This window comes from Hyla sarda, chromosome 1 (genome assembly GCF_029499605.1).
Source record: "Hyla sarda isolate aHylSar1 chromosome 1, aHylSar1.hap1, whole genome shotgun sequence".
In the NCBI taxonomy this organism is placed as follows: domain Eukaryota; kingdom Metazoa; phylum Chordata; class Amphibia; order Anura; family Hylidae; genus Hyla; species Hyla sarda.
The window spans coordinates 533,233,325-533,249,220 of record NC_079189.1 but is presented as its reverse complement, the minus strand read 5'-3'; the positions used below and the strand labels follow the sequence as shown (position 1 = coordinate 533,249,220).

The following is a 15,896-nucleotide window of genomic DNA, read 5'->3' as shown; positions in this document are numbered from 1 at the left end:
GTCTTCCAGGACTTCGTTAATGAGATCTTTCGGGACTTATTGTATACCTGTGTTGTGGTTTACTTGGACGACATCTTGATTTTTTCCTCTAACTTAGAGGAACACCGTCGTCATGTCCGTCAAGTGCTCCAAAGGCTTCGTGAAAACCACCTGTACGCTAAATTAGAAAAATGTCTCTTTGAATGCAACAGTCTTCCTTTCCTAGGTTACCTAGTCTCTGGCCAAGGGCTTCAAATGGATCCAGATAAACTGTCAGCGGTTTTGGATTGGCCACGCCCTTCTGGACTCCACGCTATCCAACGCTTTCTGGGATTTGCTAACTATTACCGACAGGTTATTCCCCACTTCTCCACCATAGTGGCCCCTATTGTGGCCCTGACCAGGAAGAATGCTAATCCTAAGTCGTGGCCTCCTCAAGCAGATGAGGCCTTCAGTCGTCTCAAAACTGCCTTCGCCTATGCACCAGTGCTGTCCAGACCTGATCAGTTGAAGCCATTCTTCCTGGAAGTTGACTCTTCCTCAGTCGGAGCCGGAGCCATACTTCTTCAAAAAAACGCTACCAGACGTAACATTACTTGTGGTTTTTTCTCAAAAACGTTCTCTCCGGCAGAAAAGAATTACTCCATTGGAGATCGTGAACTTCTGGCCATCAAGTTAGCACTCGAGGAGTGGAGGCATCTATTGGAGGGTTCCAAACACCCCATTGTCATTTACACTGACCACAAGAATCTCTCGTACCTCCAGTTCGCTCAGCGTCTGATTCCTCACCAGGCTAGATGGTCGTTGTTTTTTGCCCGCTTTAACTTCGAGATACACTTCCGTCCCGCTGACAAGAATGTCAGAGCTGACGCCCTTTCTCGTTCCTCTGATGCCTCCGAATCTGAAACCCCTCTGCAGCATATCGTACCGCCTGAGTGCCTGGTCTCCTCTGCTCCAGCCTCACTGGGACAAACCCCCCCTGGAAAAACTTTTGTTCCTCCACGCCTTCGCCTTAAGATCCTCAAATGGGGGCATTCCTCTCACCTGGCTGGTCATGCTGGCATTGAAAAGTCCATTCAGCTCATTTCCCGTCTGTATTGGTGGCCTACACTAGAGGGTGACGTTACTGATTTCGTTCGGGCCTGTAGTATTTGTGCCCGGGATAAAACCCCTCGCCAGAAGCCTGCTGGACTCCTCCTTTCTTTGCCCGTCCCTGAGCAACCATGGTCCCAAATTGCCATGGATTTCATTACTGATCTTCCCGTATCCCATGGCAATACCGTCATCTGGGTGGTCGTTGATCGTTTTTCCAAAATGGCTCACTTCATTCCACTTTCAGGTCTTCCTTCTGCGCCACAGTTGGCGAAGCAATTTTTTCGGCACATTTTTCGCCTTCACGGGCTTCCCACGCATATCGTCTCGGACAGAGGCGTTCAATTTGTGTCGAAATTTTGGAGAGCTCTCTGTAACCAATTAAAGATCAAATTAAAATTCTCGTCCTCCTATCACCCCCAATTCAATGGTCAAGTAGAGAGGGTAAACCAGATTCTTGGTGACTACTTGTGACTACTTGTGACATTCTCCTCCCGCCAAGATGATTGGTTCGACCTTCTGCCCTGGGCTGAATTCTCGTACAATTTAAAAAATTCTGAATCCTCCGCCAAATCCCCATTCTTTGTGGTGTACGGCCGTCACCCTCTGCCCCCCCTCCCCATTCCCACTTCTTCTGGAGTTCCTGCCGTAGATGAAGTAACCCGGGACTTCTCTGCTATCTGGAAGGAGACTCAAAAGTCGCTCCTACTGGCCTTGTCTCATATGAAGAGACATGCAGATAAGAAGAGAAGAACTCCTACTGTCTTCGCTTCTGGGGACAAAGTGTGGCTCTCTGCCAAATATATCCGATTTCGTGTTCCTAGCTACAAGCTGGGTCCACGTTACCTTGGACCATTTAAAGTCAAAAGTCAAATCAATTCTGTCTCCTACAAGCTTCATCTTCCTCCTTCTCTTCGTATTCCTAACTCCTTTCATGTTTCCCTTCTCAAACCTCTCGTTCTTAACCGCTTTTCCCCCAAGGTCACAGTTCCTGCTCCTGTCTCTGGCTCCTCTGATGTCTTCACGGTAAAAGAAATCCTCGCCTCCAAGGTGGTCAGAGGTAAAAAAAAAAATTCTCATTGACTGGGAGAATTGTGGCCCCGAAGAGAGGTCTTGGGAGCCCGAGGACAATATCCTCGACAAGGAGCTCATCCATAGGTTCCTGAGCTCCAAAAAGAGGGGGAGACCTAAGGGGGGGGGGTACTGTTACGCCGAGCGCTCCGGCTCCTCCTCCGGAGCGCTCGCGGCGTCTCCTGCCCTGCAGCGCTCCGGTCGGCAGCGCTGACCGGAGACGCTGCTCTGTTGTGCCCGGCGGGGATGCGATCCGCCTAGCGGGTCGTGCCCGCTCACGGATCGCACCCCTCCCACTCAACTGTTCCGATCTCCTGCTGGGTCCCGGTGCGCGAGGCCCCGCTCTCTAGGGCGCGCGCGCGCCGGGGCTCTCAGATTTAAAGGGTCAGCGCACCGCTAATTGGTGCCTGGCCCAATCTTCCTAATTAGCTCCCACCTGCTCCGTGTGAATAAAAACCAGCTTCCCCTTCCTGTCCTTCCCGGATCTTGTTGCCTTAGTGCCCTGAGGAAGCGTTTAGTGTGTTCCCAAGCCTGTGTACCCAGACCTTCTGCTGTTGCCCCTGACTACAACTCTTGCTGCCTGCCCTGACCTTCTGCTACGTCCGACCTTTGCTCTTGCCATGTCCCTGTGTACCGCGCCTGTCTCAGCTGTCAGTCGGGGTTGAGTCGCTATTGGGTGGAACGACCTGGGGGTTACCTGCCGCTGCAAGTCCATCCCGCTTTGCCGCGGGCTCTGGTGAAAAATAGTAACCCCTTAGATTCTGTTCCCCTGGTATGGCCCTCCGTTCCCCTGGTACGGCCCACGCCATCACCCCACTGGCACAGAGGATCCACCTCCAGTGCCCTCGCTGCATACCAGTCCGGATCCTGACACATATGTCTTATCTCATAAGCAGGAAGGAGGGTGTATGTGTGTATCCTTTCAAACTAAACAGCCTTGAAGCTTCTTGCTCAGCAATTGTAACCTTGAATTATAGGCTTCCTGGCCATAATTGCTAGTGAAGTTCATGATTAGTTCATAATTGTAACGGAGCTGGATGTTGATCCACTAACCTGTGTGGCTGATGACTCGGACCGTATGGGGGAGCGGAGTCTAAGGTGCCGATGGTCTACCAGAGCCTGTCGCAAGGCAGGATGGGCTTGCTGCGGCAGGCGACACCCAGGTCACTACCCCCGATACGGCTCGACCACACAGGTAGCTGGGCAATGCGAGGCACTGAAGAATAAGGCAGTAGCGTAGTCAAATGTAGCAGAAGGTCAAGGCAGGAGGCAAAGGTGTGGAGTCTAATAACATAGCGGAAGGTCTGGATACACGGGAAAGGCTAACAGGTTAAATGGTTGCTTAATTTCAGGCTAGGGGCACTGAAGATCCGACAGGGAAGTGTGGGAAGTGCAGGGACTTTATAATGTAGTGTCAGGTGCAAACAGTAATTATGGGCATACTGGCCCTTAAAATTTCAGAGCTCCGGTGTGCGCGCGTCCCTGCACCGGAGCTGAGACACAGTAGAGGAGGCGGCAGTGGAACATGGTGAGTGAAGGGCCTGGATTTGCATGCGGGCGCGTCCCTTGATGTGAATCCTGGCCCCGCCGGCAGACAGGGACACAGGGACTCTGCGCTCACGGCCAGTGCTTGTGGCCGGAGCGCAGAGTGTAAAAATAATGAAAGAAATACAGACAAGATGGCGGATTATAGACAACATGGCTAATGATAAGAGTATATGAAAACGCATATAAAAACGTATACCAAGCTGACTTCCCTCACAATCCCCCATTCAAAATTTAGGAAACATGAACTCATGATGGATCCCAGGTACTTCAGGGGTTCAAAACCACCCCTGCTGGACCTACCCTAATTATCACCTATTTTCTTCTGCCGGGTTCCCCAATTTCCGTGTCTTCTGTTTTTTGTCATTTTTGATTATTTCAGTCTCAGGAATAAGGGAATCCATTCTTTATTCCATAGGAGTCTTAATTTGGTCATTTGCGCATATATGATCAGCATAGGTTAAATATCTTGAAAGCTGAGTATATGCATAGCAGAATCAAAAATATTTGTAACATAACATGCATAATACCTGAAAAACCACCCTCCCAAACCCTTGAACCAGTTCACAGGGTTTATTGATGAAAATGTCTCACTCCACCAGGAATCTCGTTCCTTCTTATTATATTCATCATACTTCTGTCTCAGTCTCTATATGTCCTGGAGTGTCCTACGGGCCTTTCCATTTCCGTCAGTGTCTATGTAATGACAGCAGGCTGGTCCTACAATTTGGCACATACCCCCTCAAGCTGCGGTCAGGTAATCTAGAACTAGCGTATGTTGATTAGTCACTACTATCAGCTGATCCGGTATGGTGGTATTAAGGTCGTCTAGATTGTTAAAGATTTGGTCATCAAGATAGTTTGTAGCTAGTGTTGCTCGTGAATATTCGCAATGCAAATTTTATTCGCGAATATAGCACTATATATTCGTAATTACGAATATTCGTTAGTTTTTTTCACAGTACACATCACATTGATCATCCCTCTCTGCTTCCAGCTTGTGTGGTGTAAAGAATGCTCCAATACTAGTGTGAGACTGGTGTGCGAATTTTCACTTATGCATGTTTTTGTATATGCTAATTTTCGCATATGCTAATTTTCGCATACGCGAAAATAAAACGGGGATATTACGAATATGCGAATATTCACGAATATATGACGAATATTCGTCCATATATTCGCGAATATTCGCGAATTCGAATATGGCCTATGCCGCTCAACACTATTTGTAGCTTCCACCAACTACCCCACGTTTGAATTACCATCGGGTACAGTAAAATAGAACTAATTATTTTATTAGCAGCTCCCTTTCGTACTATGTGTGACCTACCATTCTTTCTTGCGGTATTGTTTTTTTCTCCTTTATACAACATGTGTCCGGGTACAGTCTTTAAGTCTATGTCATTGTCATGTACTATCCAAGTAGCAGGTGTCAGTCTAGCTAAGGTACAAGTACCGTTTACACTAGGGATGCACCGATATATCGGCGGCCGATACATATCGGCCGAAAATAGCTATTTTGGGGAAATGCCAAAACAACAAAAAATATGCCGATAATGACCCACCTCCCCTGCCCGCCCACAGCACAAGTTACAAGCACTGCCAGTGCCAGAGGCGTAGCATGGGGGGTGCAGGGGGGGCCGGCCGCACCGGGCGCAACATTTGGGGGGGGGGGGGCGCGCTCTCCGGGATAGGAATACTTCTTTTTATGTGCCCAGACCGACTCCCGTGTGTGGCTGCAGGTGGGGGCCGGCCAGAGCATATAACAACTAATACTGTATACTAAAAACCAGGGGGCCTCCAGCTGTTGTGAAACTACAACTCCCAGCATGCCCGGACCGGCAAAGGCTGTCCGGGCATGCTGGGAGTTGTAGTTTCACAACAGCTGGAGGCCCTCTGGTTTTTAGTATACAGTATTAGTTTTTATATGCTCTGGTCGGCCCCCGCCTGCAGCCACACATGGGAGCCAGCCCGGGCACATAAAAAGAAGTATTCCTATCCCGGACATCCCTGTGTCCCGAAAAATCTTTTCGGGACATAAGGATGTCCGCCGGTCACTCACCATTCCCCGGCCAGCGCGCGTCCTCCTTCAGGTCCTTCGCTTCTCCGCCTCTATGGTTGTACGCACGGCACGGGACGTCCCATGCATACAACCATAGAGACGCAGAAGGACCGCAGGATCGTTGCAGGAGAACGCGTGCTGGCCGGTGCCTGGTAAGTGTTCTTCAGTGTTCCTACGGTCCCTGCACCACTCCTACGGTCCCGGCACCTACTGCTATGGTCCATAGGCCATAGCAATCGATGTGACCCCGGGCCGGAGGAGTGGTGACCGGATCACTGTGGGGGCAGCAGAACAGACATACAGCCTCCAGCCATACACTGTATATAGATGGAAGCTGTATGTCTGTGGGGTGGGGGGAAGCTGCCTACTATTGTGGGGGAACTGCTGACCTAATGTGGGGGGGGAACTGCCTACAAATGTGGGGGTAGCTGCCTAATATTGTTGGGGGGAGCTGCCTAATATTGTGGGGGAACTGCCTACTGTTGTGGGGGAACTGCCTACTATTGTGGGGGAACTGCTGACCTAATGTGGGGGGGAGCTGCCTAATATTGTTGGGGGGAGCTGCCTAATATTGTGGGGGAACTGCCTACTATTGTGGGGAACCTGCCTACTATTGTGGGGGAAATGCTGACCTAATGTGGGGGAGCTGCCTACTATTGTGGGGGAACTGCTACTATTGTGGGGGAGCTGCCTACTATTGTTGGGGAGCTGCCTATTAATGTGGGGGAGCTGTCTACTATTGTTGGGGAGCTACCTATTAATGTGGGGGAGCTGCCTACTATTGTGGGGGAGCTGCCTATTAATGTGGGGGAACTCCCGACCTAATGTGGGGGAGCTGGCAATCTAATGTGGGGGAATCTAATCTAATCTAATCTAATGAGCGGAGCGCTGCATTTTACCAGAAGACGGGGAGAAGTCATTTTCGGTTTTGGTATCGGTTTCGGCCGGACATTTTTTTTTATTTGGGTTTCGCTTCGGTTCTGAAATTTCCATTTCGGTGCACCTCTAGTTTACACCCACTGGTAACCATTTGTAAGCATGTTCCCCGCATACCCAATAAGTTCCTTTTGGCAGGATCCAGAAGGAAGAGTGTTGGTTTACAAGTCTTTCGTCCAAGTCAATCAGTACGGCTGTGCATTTGTATAACACCACTTCTGTCCCAGCAGTCCACAGTAACCAACCTCTACGTTCCTACTAGTAGGGTCTCCTGGGGAACAACCAACAGGATCATTGCATGGTACATAGTTTGGTTTTTGTAATTATCAGTTTCACTTAAATTGCCCTGCCACCAGGGGGCTTCTTCCCACCCTACTATTGGAATCCCCACAGAGGTATCATTATTAGCTAGATTGTCAGAACAAGTTGTCCATCTTAATATTTCTTCTATGTGTACTGGGATTGCTAGATACGGCATGCTGGAAGCTGATACAGGAGACTGGGTACAAATCCAGCAGTCTAACACATTTAGTTCTTGACCTAGCAGTGTATGGTGTTTGAGAAACTTATTGTCAATTTCCCTTTCTTGGTGTAGGTTTTTGTTCCTGTTCCTGTGACTATTATACACAACATGAAAAGGATATACATGCAGATCCTTATTCTTCCACTGGAGCCAGCACTTTCTTGCCGTGTGAGGAATGGATCCACTTAGCCTTTCCCCCTAGCTTTACAAAAGTGCTGTTAGTCAGTAACACCTTGTATGGGCCATCAAATCAGGGGTCCAAAGATTTTCAGATGTATCTCTTTATCACCACCCAGTCACCAGGCTGGAGACTATGAGTTCCTTCAAGACTGTCTGGATCTGGAATGGAAGAAAATACTTGCCCATGTGTTAGTTTCAGACGCTTACACAAGGCCTGCACATAAGAGGTCAGATTCCCAATAGCGTTGTAGCTGTTATACATCCTCCCCATGGGGTAGGCCTCAGGTCAGTCTGAAAAGAGATCTACACACACCAAGACATACGCATAGCCTAAACAAAGGGTCAAGCTTATGTAATCTACCTGAACTCTCTAAAGCGGATAGAGTGGCTTTGGATATACTTTCGGGGGACTGGTACAGTCCTTCCTGGATTGTGTAGAGCACAGGTCATACAGGCTCAAATAAAAAGCTACAGCGGTGGTGGAGATACCAGGGCTATCCAAGATTTGTCTATGACTTGCCGCATGGCCCCTTTGGACAAATGTGTTTTACCATATATTACTTGGGCCATCATTGGGAACAGAGCTCTAGGCAGGCAGAGTTTTGTAGAAGTCCCCCCTATGTCGTCTTTCCTCCTCACCTCCTTAATTTCTTCCAAGATTCCTTTACAGCAACATCTGCCTGTTGTGAAAGAGTTTTTAAGATGCTTACCTCCATGTCTTTGGCAGATAGCACTAGGAATTGCTTGTCCTTCCCTTTCCATGGCAGTGGTGTCAGCCAACTCATTACCTTTGGCTTCTAGAGTACCAGCCTCAGTATGGGCCCTAATTTTGACAATTCCCACTTCCTATGGCATTAGCAGTGCCTCCATGAGTGCTCCAACTCTCTGCATCTTTGATTGGTTCGCCTGAAAGGTGAGAAAAGACCTTTCAGATAAGTCTGTTAGCGGTTTTACCCCCAGCCAAGTCTGTAGGCATCAGTTAGTGCAGCCGACTCTACTTTTTGCCCTGGGCAATAAGGTAGGAGTGGTTCTGTTTTGACTACTTGGTGTAATGTAGAGTAACTTAACTGCATACTCCATAGAGTTTAATGTGAGAACCCTACTGTCTTCTGTAGCATCAGCTCCATATAGTTTCCTTTATAGAGAGAGAGAGAGAGTTTGTCTAGAATCACCCCCCCCCCCCCCTCCCATCATCTCCCTCCCTCCTCTGAATCAGACGTTTTCCACTAGGGAGCAATTTACTGGATTCAAGGTCAGTTTTTTTTCTTTTTATCCTGTGTAGGACAGGGGGGGTGTGCTCGAATGGGAAGAAGCCCAGTTAAAGGAGAGGGATAACCACAAAGCTGCTACAAGTCAGCAAATGTAATCTACGGGGGGACTCCCTCTCCCACAAACCAAGATACAATTCTGGAATTATGTCAGTCTTTCTTGAGAACAGAATTTTAACCCAATAAGACAACAATGTCTCAAAGCTGCACCTCAGATAGACAGGAGAGTACAGTTTTTTCTACGAAGCCTTACAATAATTCAAGGCAAAATTACGCAAAATAAAAAGGTAACTTAATATTTTATCATAAAAGAAAAATTACATAAGAAAAACAGAAGGAAAACAAAAGAAAACAAACTATGAGTGCCGCTCTAACATAGAATTCTGAGAAGAACAGAGATGAGATAAAAATGCAGATCCCCCTCAGTGTTAAGCATCTCATACACAACCTCTGAGAGAAAGACAGGGAAGGAAAATGCTGCCTTTGACATGTACCTGAATCACTACAGATGTGCCGTGTCCCACACCCTAGCACTGAATAACAACTGAGCCCAGTCCATTACTGGAGTACAATACAGGAGTGTCAAACCAAACAGAACAGCAGACCAGAACATATTAGGAACACATCAAAAGCAAGGAGAGACAATAACCGGCCAAAGAATGCGCAGTGACATACAATGAAATACAGAGAGAGAACACTACAAAATAAATAGAACTATCAAGACACAAGATCAGGATTAGTATATAGCAGCCAAAACCCAACACAAACCAACAACTAAAATCTTACTGTTTAAACACAAACACTGAATTTTATCTTTGGAGATCCAGAATTACAACCAAACATAAACAGTAGTGACAGAAATATATTTGTGAACAAACTCAGAGACACAGAAGCTTATCAATAGCTTTTTTAAGCAGCCTCGCAGAGATTATATTCTGCTATTGCTAATTCAACTAAAACATTGCATACTCCAGAATTTCCACTAAACCGGCAATTTCCACATTTACTAAATATATTTACTGCAAATATGAAACACTTGATTTATCCCATGAAATTCTTAATTCTTAAACCTAAATTTACTAAAACCATTCACAAATATTCCTATGTTAATTACACATTTATTTGTCTACAGTAGGTGACATACAAGCCACTCCCCACTCGGAAAGGTCTATAAAACTACATTACAGTTGCATTTAAGACAAGCCCTCCTCTTGGAATGTTTGGGCGTTGGCTAATCCCCGGACGCCATTTTGAAACATTAAACATGTATCATACCTTGCATAAGAGGTAGGAAAAAGAAGCTTGATTTTACATCTCCCATTACCATAGAATTATAATATTCACTTAAAAATGTTAGATATAACATGTGCTGTATATACAGTAGACAATATTACAGACTTCACAATAACAAACATGCACATGAGCATCACAGAAAGCTTCTGCCTATAACTTCCTATTTTTTTCCACTAGCTTCTTATTCAACTTGTAAACATATCCAGTGACTCTGTCTTCCCTATGCTGATTACTCAGTATTCCATCACTGTCACATCCTGACTTCCTTCTTAACTCCTTACATCCCTTTATTCCTACTATAGCACTACTTTTCATATGTTTGTGTCTCCCAAACAAATCAATCATGGTTTTGTATGTTCTAGGGCACTCCCCCCTCTTCCCTCCGTATCTTATTTCTGCCTTATTTTTATTTTTTTTCAACAATTTTTTTATTTTATGAATAAAGCAAACCGGTACAGGAAATAAAACATAGAAATGACACCACCTCACATAGTGGTCAAACGGTCAGCTGTTCAGTACTATCTAAACATTGCATAACCAGGAAAACAATGAGAACTATCAGCGTTATATAATGGCTAGGCCTTGAATCTGGAAAGGAAGCACCAGGAGAAACCTTAGATGACACTTAGGATATGTAAAATCAGTAACTCAGTAATGGATAACTCCAAGTAGAGAGATAAATGTGCACTGAGATCGCTAACTATAACAACAAAATCCAAAATACATTTGTGGATATCAAGCTATAAGAGGAAGAAATAAACATGAAACCAACAAACTGACTTACAGACGAATAGACATATGAAAAGACCAACAAATAGACAAGCAGAAAGACATCACATGGCTCCCATTGTCTCCCGAAGACCATCTGAAGGAGTAAGAATATCATAATTTAGGTAAGTAGTTCTGTAAAAACCCATAGATATAGGCAGAGTCTAATGGAATTGTTAGAGCCCCCAAGGATCCCGCTAGTTCTTGCAATATGTACCATTGGGTATTTGCAAAGGGTCTCATGATAGAGTTTAACTCGGAAGAGTCGTAATAAAGAGTAAGGAATAGTTTCCATTTGGCGATCTAATGTGAATAAATGTTTTAAGTCCACTAACAGATGTGAACATGTCGGAGGGGTGGGGGACAACCATTCCCACAATATCCCCTGTTTTGCAAGTGTGAGGACCGAATGTGCAATAGGTGGAAGATTGGAGTAAGAGAAGGTGCAATCGGAACCCGAGACCCCTATGTGAAACAATGCCTCACAATAATGCAGATCTTTATCCAAGGTACTGACCAACTACAAGACATTTGCGATCTCGACCCAGTAGGAATGAATCTGAGGACATTGACAAATACAATGGAAGAGGTCTGCCTTATGGAGATGACATTTAGGACAATGATCAATTCTATTCGGGATACTAGGGGACGGAGGCAAAGTAAAGGCATAAATAGCAGAGTGCATCAATTTCAATTGGGTTTTCCGCCACTTTTCGTTATGGACGTGTTTTCGAAAGTCTGATAGGCCTGTTAAGATATGGTCTGGCATGTGAGGGTTCCCCAGCAGTTTAGCCCAGTGTTGGCCTACTCTTTTGGGCTCAGAAGGTATAAACCACTTTCTGAGCCTAGCATAGATGTCGGGTATAGATCTTTCGTTCGTAGAGGTCAGAAGATAATTAATTTGTGGTTAACTCTTTCGACAAATCTTTGAGTTTGGAAATGCAGTAAGAACGTAATTGATTATATTGTCAGACCGTGGAATACCAAATTTGGTTGTTAAATCTGACATGGAGCACCTGCTCTTAGTAGTGATGTCCATAAGATCTCCAAAAATGCGAATCCCCTCTGCCTCCCTGAACCAAAGAGTGCACTATCTGAACCTGCTGGAAAGTCTGTGCAGGGTGAGAGATGTTTAGAATAAGTGAACAAGAGACACACACGTTTTCTGAGAGCTTTCCAAGCTGCCAACGTATCTTTGAATAATAGAGATTGTTTGATGACTGGCAGCAAAGAGGCTAAAGAGCAATGTAAAAGTGCTAATGGGTGCCATGGAGCGGCATATTAAGATTCCAGTAGTGTATTGGAGTAGACTGAAGTGCCATGATACCAATCCATTATGTGGGGTAGGAGACAGGCCAGATTGTAGCTTCTAATATCGGGGAAGTTCATTCCTCCATCCCCTACTCATGGCTTCTTCCCAGCCCATATAAAACTGGTAAACATGGAAGTTGGTAGTCGAGCATCAGTATGTTTGAGAAGCAGGGGTATTGTGTGTAAGGGGTAAAGTAATTTCATAAACTGCACATTTTAAGGAGATGGCAACGGCCCAGCAGAGACAATGGTAGGCCATGCCGTTGGTGTAATTCATCATGGATTTTGCGTATTAAGGGTGGGTAATTGAGAGAATGTAAAGATTGAGGGGTCTTCCCTATGTTAGTTATGGATTGGGTAGCTATGGGTATGACTAATTGATGCATTGTGGAAAGATACTGAGTAGAAGGTTGTTTTAGTAATAAGAATGCAGATTTATGTGAGTTAACCTAGTATCCTGAATAGGATCCAAAATGTTGCAGAATATCCATTGTTTTGGGAATGGCTGTCGACGGATCAGATAAAATTATATCGTCTGCAAAGAATGAGATGCGCGCCTCCCCCGCACCCACTTGAATACCTGAAAAAACCTCTGGAGAGGTTAAGTAACAAGCCAGTAACAGCTCCCGGGCAACATCAAAAAGCTGGGGGGGAAGTGGGTAACCCTGTCGAGTACCTTTATGTAAGGGGAAAATCTGGGAAAGGAATCTCAGAAGATAAATTCTAGCTTTGGAAGAATCAAATTCCAAAAGGTACCCTTTATACACATCTCATCCAACACCGCTCCCAGCCAGGACCAATTTACATTATCAAAAGCCTTTTTGGCATCTATTTAAAGTTTTAATAAAAAAATTTTGGGGTTACTTATGGCCAGTTTGACTACTTCCGTTGATATAGGAGCATTTAGAGCTTCCAATTGGTATTCTGAAATACGAGGCAGTTGCACTTTTCAGAGTAAATTATCTAATGGGAGGGGAGGGAAGGCAGTTTGGGAGTGGAAGTCTGCATAGTATCTACCTATATAATCTACAATGTGGCGTCGGTTAGTCAAGAGTTTAACCCTGGGATTGGGGATAGATAGGATATGCCCTCTCGCCAAATTTGTGAGAAGACTTCCTGATTTGCTACCAAAATCAGTGTAAAAGTGCAGAAAATTCAGTGTGGTAGTATTGTTCCCTTTGTGCCAGCCAGTCATCATAGTCACCCTTTCCTGCCTTATTTCATAAGGGCTTACCGGGATATTTCCCTCTGTATCTAAGAGTCATCCCTTTTTCCCAGGGAAATTTCCCTCTGTAGACGCTTCTCTTTTAATTCAAAGAGACCGGTTAAGGGGGTCCATCAGGAATATTCCCTCTTAATTACTTAAAATGCTCCCTGTCCGACTCGCTGCCCTATCTTATACAAACCCCACAAGACAGAACACACAAATATGGACAAACAGAGACCAACCACATATTACTAAAACAACATATCCTCTATAAAGGGTTCTTTTGACTCGAAGGAAAAAGATTATACTGAAAGCATGCATACCTACCCCCTCAGACAAAGGAGCAGGATTAGCCCGGGAAGCACAGATAGAGGTGGCAAGATAAAGTCTTACCCTACAGCGCTGTTTTATTAATCTGTAGTTCCAGGTGTCACTGCTCCTCCTTGAGGTCTGAAGGTTCGGTAATGCAGCTTTTTAAGTCATCTTCAAGCCCACCCAGGGACTCCAATTTGTTAGGGAATTCAATGGATTCCTTCAAATATGTTGCTTGATTCCGAATAAGTAGTTATAAGTGACCAGGCCCGGGAGAAGAATGAATGAGAGACTCCAAAGCTGTATACTGACTCTTCTGACGTTTTACTACAGAAACCAGATTCTTATAGACATACATGAAAGGATGGCACACTTCCAGATTATACAGTTACAAGCATATGTCTTATCTCATAAGCAGAAAGGAGGAGATGTATGTGTATATCCCTTCAAACTAAACAGCCTTGAAGCTTCTTGCTCAGCAATTGTAACCTTGAATCACAGGCTTCCTGGCCATAATTGCTAGTGAAGTTCATGATTAGTTCATAATGAAAGAAATACAAGATGGTGGATTATAGACAACATGGCTGATGATATACAAGATGGAGTATAAACTATAAAGGGAGTATATAAAAAAGTATATGAAAACATATATAAAATGACCACAAGAACGGTGAGCAAAAATCCCAGAACCACACGTGGGGAGTGAATGACCTGCAGAGAGCTGGGACCAAAGTAACAAAGGCTACCATGAGTAACATACTATGCCGCCAGGGACTCAAATCATGCAGTGCCAAACGTGTACCCTGCTTAAGCCAGTACATTTCCGAACCCATCTGAAGTTTGCTAGAGAGCAATTGGATGATCCAGAAGAGGATTGGGAGAATTTCATATGGTCAGATGAAACCAAAGCAGAACTTTTTGGTACAAACTCAACTCGTCGTGTTTGGAGGAGAAAGAATGCTGAGTTGCATCCAAAGAACACCATACCTACTGTGAATCTTGTGAGGGAGATAAAACAGAAAACAGGGTGCGCTCCCTTTTGTATCGTATATCAACCTGGTGTGAGCCCTCCACCACACCTAAGTGATATACTAACCTTTCATGTACCCTGATATACGGCTATGGTGAGTCAAAATATCCTAGTAGTATGTTGTGTTGCAAGGTCAGAGTAGATGTGAGCTGCTGCACTCAGGCTGGTACCGGACTCCCTTAGGGAACCAGTAGGGATGCAGAGAAAATAGGAAGGAAAAAAACGGTCTGGGAGGCACTGCTCAAGGTAGGTCACAGATTGAAGACAAAGGCCAGCACAGGAAAAATGTAATTTTATTTCTGGCAATTCGGACAACGCGTTTCGGCACAGTAACAGTGCCTTTCTCAGGTCCAACAATATAGCTATAAGAAAAAGGACATGCACAATGCAAACAATTTAAAAGAATATAGCTTATAGACATACATAAAAGATGTAAAAATCTGTTTTTAGAGAAGAGCATAGGGTTTTCAACAGTAAAAATGCCATCATGAAATCTATAGCATCTGAAGTAAATAGGTACGTATACAGAGAGGCATTTAAAACCGTTAAATATTCCACAGAAACAAAATTTGATAAAAGCCAAATTCATATACATTTAGGTAAAATCAATATTTAGCACAATATATGACCATATTTCTACATAAGGGCAAAAATAGTGTGGTTGAAGAGTGGATATACAACTGTACAGGTATACACATGTATGGTTAAAAAAACAAAATTATGCAAAAATCAGGTTCCAGCTTTTTGGAGTCTGCAGAAGTAATAAACATATTGAAACTCACTGTGTATAGACCCGCTAGGTGGATAGATGAAGTGCCGGTTTAAATATACAGACATTGGGGGAGATTTATCAAAATCTGTGCAAAGGAAAAGTTGCTGAGTTGCCCAAAGCAACCAATCAGATCGCTTCTTTCATTTTGCAGAGGCCTTGTTAAAAATGAAAGAAGCAAGCTGATTGGTTGCTATGGGCAACTGGGCAACTTTTCCTCTGGACAGGTTTTGATAAATCTCCCCCATTGTTGTAGTGAGAAATACTGGAGGTTGCCCTTACCAATCCTGTGAAGTTCTTTAGCTTAGGGATGCTGAAAGAGGAAAGTAAATGAGTATAATAGTGAGAGGGAACAAGAGGATGGAGGGGACCAAGAGTAGTGAACATGAGGTAAACAGGAATACCTGGTAGGGAATCCTGTATATGCGATGTGCTGGCGTGGTCTGGCAGCGTGTGCCGGGAGCGCGCGCATAAAGCATGCAAAGTGCCGATACGTCACTTCCGGTCACAGGCATCTGGGGACACTAAACTGTCAGTGAAGTCTGGTGCA

General features: G+C 44.9%; 1 protein-coding gene across 1 annotated transcript in view; it reads right to left on the bottom strand.

Annotated features, from left to right (window-relative positions):
- The window catches only part of POLK (DNA polymerase kappa), a 146,633-nt gene extending 132,789 nt beyond the window's left edge, over nt 1-13,844 (bottom strand). The window contains exons 1-2 of the mRNA XM_056540227.1: nt 13,629-13,844; nt 8,099-8,294 (exon numbers count right to left, since the gene is read on the bottom strand). Of these exons, the coding sequence (XP_056396202.1) occupies nt 8,099-8,150 (52 nt within the window). The 5' untranslated portion in view covers nt 8,151-8,294; nt 13,629-13,844. The remainder of the gene's footprint in view (nt 1-8,098; nt 8,295-13,628) is intronic.
- Nucleotides 13,845-15,896: the final 2,052 nt, after the last annotated feature.